General features: G+C 38.9%; 1 protein-coding gene across 1 annotated transcript; it reads left to right on the top strand.

Annotated features, from left to right (window-relative positions):
- LOC109230150 (uncharacterized mitochondrial protein AtMg00810-like) lies at positions 3,603-4,193 on the top strand. Its single transcript, XM_019395676.1, has one exon. It carries the CDS (start codon positions 3,603-3,605, stop codon positions 4,191-4,193), a length of 591 nt encoding a protein of 196 aa, XP_019251221.1.

The raw sequence follows: 7,060 nt of genomic DNA, 5'->3' as shown, positions 1-7,060 counted from the left end.
TGAGTTAGAGGATCGATATGAGCAAACAAATGGAGCTAGATTGTATCAAATTTAGAAGGAAATAAATGACACATCTTAGGGGACCCTTGATATCATCAGCTACTACAATAAATTGAAAAAGCTTTGGGAGGAATTGAGCACTTTGAGTAAAAGGTCCTAGTGCAGCTGTAATTGCACTTTTGGTGCTAAGGAAAACTTCTACAAAGCTGAACAAGATAGGCCGCTATACAGTTCCTCATGGATTTGAATGAGACATATACTGTAATTCGAGGAAGCATTCTGATGATGAATCCATTGCCAACATTGGCTCAAGATTTTTCCTTGCTAATACAAGACGAGAAACAGAGAGAAATCAAACCAAACACTCAATTGTTCATTGAGTCCACATCATTGAATGCCACCAGCTCTAGGTCTAATACTTACAGGACCAATTACTCACCCAACAATGGCAAATACAGTGGCCATGGAAGGGGAGGGCCCGTGTGTGACTATTGCAAAAAGCCCGGTCACACTAAAGACAAGTGCTATAAATTACACATCTATCCTGACAGTTTTGGACATTCACGCACTCAAAATCACAATCCTAATCAAAGCTTCAATCAAAGTCAAGGTTTTAATCGAAATCAGAGTTTCAACAGAGGAAAAAGGGTGGTGGCCAATGTTCACCATGAAACACCTTGCAACAAGGCGGAAGAAGCCACTGATTTGAATGAAGACCAAAACATCAGCCTATCAAAAGAGCAATATGGACAAATCATGAGCCTGTTACAACACTTCCAAGCTGGGAATGGAGGAGAACATATGAATGCTTGCAATTCCACCAATGGAGCTGTGAACTTTGCAGGTATAGTAGTTTGCACCTCTTCTATTGATTTTGGTAAACTGTCCTGTAAGTATTTCAAAAACAAGACTGATTCTTGGATATTAGACTCAGGAGCTTCAAATCACATGACCTTTAATAAATCCCTTCTTACCAATATTGTGACATTACCTTAACCACTTCTAGTTGTCCTCCTAAATGGCTATAAAGTAAAAGTAACAGAAATTGGCAGTGCAACACTTGTGCCTGATATCACCTTACATAAAGTAATATTTATACCCTCCTTTAAATACAATCTGATTTCCATTCTAGCCAGTTCTAACCCCAAAAGTATAATAGCTTTCACTGATCACCTTTGCATTCTGCAGGCTCCTTCAATGAAGAGGCCTCTGGAGATTGGTAAGACCTGTGATAGTCTGTACTTTCTTTGTCCAATGTGTCTGAGGAACAGGTATACAGGTTCTGTAGTCAGCAATTCAGTTTCTTGCCTTAATGATAGGATTCACTGCACACATAATTCACCCTGTCATGGTCATTCATCTGTACATAGTTCAATCTCCACAAATAAGTGTGTATCTTTCTCCCCTTGTAAATAGTTCAAGTCCAAGTAATAAAAATCAGTGTTCTGATCTGAATTCTTGTGCACCCACTGGTTATGATATGAACATTTTGTGGCACAATAGACTAGGGCATGTACCCTTTGTTAAAACGAGAGGGATCTCCTTTATCCCTGTTTCCTTCCCATATAAACAACCTTTCATGTGTTCTATTTGTCCAATGGCTAGACAAGGGAGACTGCCAATCCCCCAGAAGACCAACTTCACAACTAAAATCTTTCAATTACTCCACATAGACATATGGGGACCTTATCATGTAACAACACATGATAATTACAAATATTTCCTTACAATGGTAGATGACTACAGTAGGTGCACCTGGACCAACCTTCTAACCTGCAAAAGCACCCTACAAGTTATAAGAACATTTGTTTCCATGGTTGAGACTCAATTTAACACCAAAATCAAAACTATCAGATCTGACAATGGTTCAAAATTTACTAGTACAGAAGCAAACCTATTCTTCCAATCCAAAGGCATCATCCATCAAAGGAGCAGCCCCTACACACCACAACAGAATGGCATAGTAGAAAGAAAACATAAATACCTCCTACAAATTGCTAAAGCCCTTTTATTCTAATCAAAATTGCCGGTGAAGTATTGGGATGAATGTATTCTGTGTGCAACCTACATTATACATAGACTACCTTCTTCTCATAGTCACCCTAAATCCCTATTTGAACTACTTTACAAAAGAAAACCAACATACTCTGATATGAAAAATTTTGGATGCCTGTGTTATCCCTCTGTGCCAAAGGTGCATAGGGACAAATTTGAACCCACAACATCACCACACATATCCATTGGTTATCCTTATAGGATCAAGGGGTACAAGGTCCTAAGTCTTGCCACCAAAAAGATACATATCTCCAAGGATGTTGTCTTTATTGAAAGTGTATTTCCATTTACTCTATCATCTGAAACCACACCTTTCCCCTCTGTCTTTAATCCTTCCCCTTTCATTGATTGTACTCCTAAGAATGATAAACATCTCTATGATAGTGATGATGGCACAAGTATTGCACACAATCAGCCTTTAGAACATGATCTTCCTTTTAACACCCGTGAGACCCTCCATATCAACTGAACCTTCCACCTCCTCACCACAATCTGACACACCACAGCCTTCAAACCACAGCACATCACCTGTTGGGGATCAACCTGGCCCCATATCCATTACCTTAAGGAAGTCACAAAGACCTCTCAAAACACCACTGTACTTACAAGATAATCTATACTCACTTCCAAAATTGAAATCATCATCCCCTGTTGATCACTGTAATTCAACTACACCATTCTCTCTTAATTTTGCATTTTCTAAAAGTCATCATGTTTCCCCTGATACTCTGAATCCTGAAAGCCAAAGTCTTGTAAGGGACATTTGCAGTGACAGTGAGCCTTCATCATATGAGGAGGCAGCTATGAATCCTGCCTGGCAAATAGCTATGAACCAAGAGTTTGAAGCATTATATGCCAACTATACTTGGGACCTAGTTCCCCTGCCTGTTGGGAAGAAAACTATAGGATGTAAATGAGTGTATAAGATAAAACACAAAGCAGATAGGATGTAGAAAGACTCAAAGCTAGGCTGGTTGTGAAAGAATATACCCAACAAGCAAGCATTGACTATACAGAGACATTCTCCCATGTAGTCAAGATGACAATTGTAAGGTCTCTGATAGCTGTTGCTATGAAGAAAGGGTGGAACATGTCCCAATTGAATGTGAATAATGCCTTCCTGCATGGAGACCTAAATGAAGAAGCCTTCATGGAGGTTCCTCATGGCTTGGCTGTAGATAATTCAAAGTTGGTTTGCAAGCTCAATAAGTCACTTTATGGGCTGAAACAAGCCAGTAGGCAATTGTATGCTAAGCTCACTGAAGCCTTATGCTCAAGTGGTTATGCACACTCTATGTATGATTACTCTTTGTTTTACAAGAAAACTGACAACTCAACTGTCTATATAGAAGTATATGTAGATGACATTGTGGTGATAGGAACTGATATAGAGATTGAAGACTTGAAAGCTTTTCTGAATGACAGCTTCAAAATAAAATCTGGGCAGACTACACTATTTTCTGGGACTAGAAGTTCTTTACAAAGCTAATGGTGTGATAATATCTCAGAGGAAGTTCACTCTTGACTTTCTCAAAGAATATCAGTGCATGGATTACAACAACTTTACTTCACCACTGGATCCAACAGTCAAACTCAGAGCAAAAGAAGGAGAGGTTCTGACTGATCCTACCTACTATAGAAAACTAGTAGGGAAGCTCAACTTCCTCACAAATACTAGATTGGATATAGCCCACAGTGTACAAAATCTGAGCCATTTCATGGATGATCCCAGGAAGCCTCACTTGAAAGCAGCCTTTCATCTACTTAGATATTTGAAGGGGGATCCAACTCTAGAGATATTCATGTCCAAAGATGCAGATTATACTAACAAGGCCTACTGTGACTCTGACTGGGAAACATGCCCATATTCCCGGAAATCTGTGAGTGGATACCTTGTACTTTTGGGGAGCAGTCCTGTTAGCTGGAAATCAAAGAAGCAAGACACCATTTCATTATCCTCTGCAGAAGCTGAGTATAGAGCTATAAGAAAGGTAGTGGGGGAATTGGTGTGGCTTAGTAGGCTGTTTGAGGAGCTTACAGTTCCTTTCCCTAAGCCCATTACAGTGCTCTGTGATAGCCAGTCTGCCATGCACATAGCAAGGAACCTAGTGTTCCATAAAAGAACCAAACACATATAGGTGAATTGTCACTTTGTCAGAAGCAAGCTACAAGAAGGGCCGATTTCATTATAGCATGTAGGAACTACAGACCAGCTTGCAGATGTTCTAACTAAAGCATTAACAGGAGTCAAACATTCAGCAGTTTTGTACAAGTTGACGGTGTTTACTAAACCACCAACTTGAGGGGGGATGTTGAGATGACTAATTATGTAAAAGTGACTATGTACTTGTAAAGTGGCTAGTTAGTTTATTTGTTAGGAGGCTATTTTTGTTATTCATTTTAGTTAGGGAATTTTGTATATATTGATGTTACAGATGTAAGTAAAGTCAGTTGGCCCATTCCAGATTTTTCCTTCTTCTCTCTCTTCGTCATGCAAACTCTGTCTCCCTCTTATCTCCATTGTTGCTCACCTCGAGCTTGAGAAGGTGAGGACGTATGTTTTACAGAGGTATTATAAAATTTTTAGCTCTTCTCTTAACAAAATTTATAAAAAAGTTATTTGATTGATACATTTTTAACGACGCGAAGCGCGGATATGTTAACTAGTTCTATTGATAAGGCCGGTATGAGTGGATACGTGCTTACCCTTGAGACTCTTTGTCTTTACAACAGTTCCGTGAGGCCTCTACGACCTAGATGGGAAAAAAGGTTCGCATTGATGATCAAATCATGAAGAATTCCTTGTCTATTTTCTGATAATTAATTTTCGAGAGGATATTGAAGAAAAAAAATCTATTTTATTTTCATAAAAACACTAATAGTTCTGTAATGTGTATAATGTAGTTCTGAAAATGAGAGAAAATATTTTGTCCAATATCTTTTTGTGAATTGATTATCAAAAAAATCCACAAGCAAGTGATCATGCTTTTATTCTTAGTGTGAGTTTTTCTCTTTTTAAGTCGTAGGGGCCTTGCAGAACTGCTGGAAAGACAAGATGCTTCAACGGTTGGCACACATATATCCATACCTCTATTAATAGAATCTTTGCCCAAATTTTGTCCCATTTTACTTCTTTTTTTTCACCACGAAAAAGATAAATAAATATTTTCGTTTTGTAACAAATGCAAAGCTCAATAAGCTCAACTCTGGAAGAACAGAGTATTGGAAGGGAAAGAGAAGAAAATAAAGTGCAAGAGAGAGAGAAGCAGAGAAAAGAGGAAAAGAGGGAATATTCATTTAGCATAATCTCCCCAGACTGTTACAGCTCGTACAAATACATCTAAGAATGCAAATACTGCTACACGTGTCCTAGACTAAAGAGAACATACAGAAACTTAGATGGACCTAATTGAAATAAAATAAATATCCACTTAAACCATAAACTGGACAAAAGTGTACAACCTCTAATCTCTAATTAACAACTCAATAACTAACATTTCTAATATCATCTTCATTCGTTACATGACATCCTCCCTTGAGAACCTTGCCCTCAAGGTTCAAATTGGGGAAACTGGGATTTGATGAAGTTGTAGTCCTCCCATGTTGCTTCCTCAGGCAACAGATTTGCCCATTGCACAAGAACCTGAGTGGCAGCTGCGTTTCCTTTCTTCACCATACGCATGTCCAGAATTGCAATTGGTTCCACTAGAGGTTGACCATCATGAGAACATATAGGAGGCTCAATGGAAGGAATCTGACCATGCCCCACCCTTTTCTTCAACTGAGAAATGTGAAAAACTGAGTGTATCTTGGATGAAGGGGTAATTGTAACTCATAAGCTACTGGACTGATCTTCTTAATGATTTGATAAGGACCATAAAATTTGGCTGCTAGCTTCAGACTCTTCCTTACAACAATTGAGGTTTGCCTATAAGGTTGTAATTTGATGAACACCCAATCTCCAACCATAAACTCCCTTTCTGTTCTGTTCCTGCATAAAACTTCATTCTGCTTTGAGTTCTTTCTAGGTTCTCTTTCAGTAACCTTGCCATCAATTGTCTTTCTTTAATTATTTGATCTACAACAGCTACTTTGGATTGTGAAATCAATTCAAAAGACAACTGAGGAGGATCATATCCATATACAACTTTGAAAGGGGTCATTTGAGTAGCTGAGTGGTAATTAGAATTATACCAAAACTCAGCTAAAGGTATCCATTTGCTCCACTCCACTAGTTTATGGCTGGTCATACACCTCAAATAATTCTCCAAGCACCTGTTTACTCTCTCAGTCTGCCCATCTGTTTGTGGGTGATAGGCTGAGCTGTAAACTAACTTAGTTTGCAACAAATTGAAGAGCTCCTTCCAGAAGATACTAAGAAAGACCTTGTCTCTATCAGAAACTATGCTACTAGGTAAGCCATGCAACTTATAGATCTGGTCCAGAAATAATAAAGCTACCTATACTGCAGTAAAAGGATGAGTTAAAGTTAAGAAATGGGCATATTTGCTATACCTATCAACCACAACCATAATTGTATCTTTCCCTCTTGACTTGGGCAAACCTTCAATGAATTCCATCGATATGTGTTCCCAAGGTCGCGAGGGTATAGGTAGAGGTTGCAATAGACCCGGATATGCCACCTGTTCATTCTTACACCTTTGACATATTTTACAGTTCTTGACCACCTTTTTAACATCTTCCAGTATTGAGGGCCAATAGAACACAGATTTAACTCTATGGAGGGTAGCAGTGATGCCAGAGTGACCTCCCAAATTGGAAGAATGCACATGTTATACCAATTGCTGTCTCAAATTTCCTTGCTTACCGATCCAGACCTTCCCTTTGAATCTAAGGATGCCTTGCTGCAGTGTTACTTCAGTTGAAGCTGCAGGATCAACTGTAAGAGCACAGACTATCTTCGTTACTTCCTCATCCCCTTCATAACTATTCCTGATCTCCTCCATCCATTTTGGTTGCAATTGTATTAACATTTGACAAGCAG

This window comes from Nicotiana attenuata, chromosome 7 (assembly GCF_001879085.1).
Source record: "Nicotiana attenuata strain UT chromosome 7, NIATTr2, whole genome shotgun sequence".
NCBI lineage: Eukaryota > Viridiplantae > Streptophyta > Magnoliopsida > Solanales > Solanaceae > Nicotiana > Nicotiana attenuata.
Note: the sequence above shows the minus strand (reverse complement) of the source record. Positions and strands in the feature narration are given on the sequence as shown.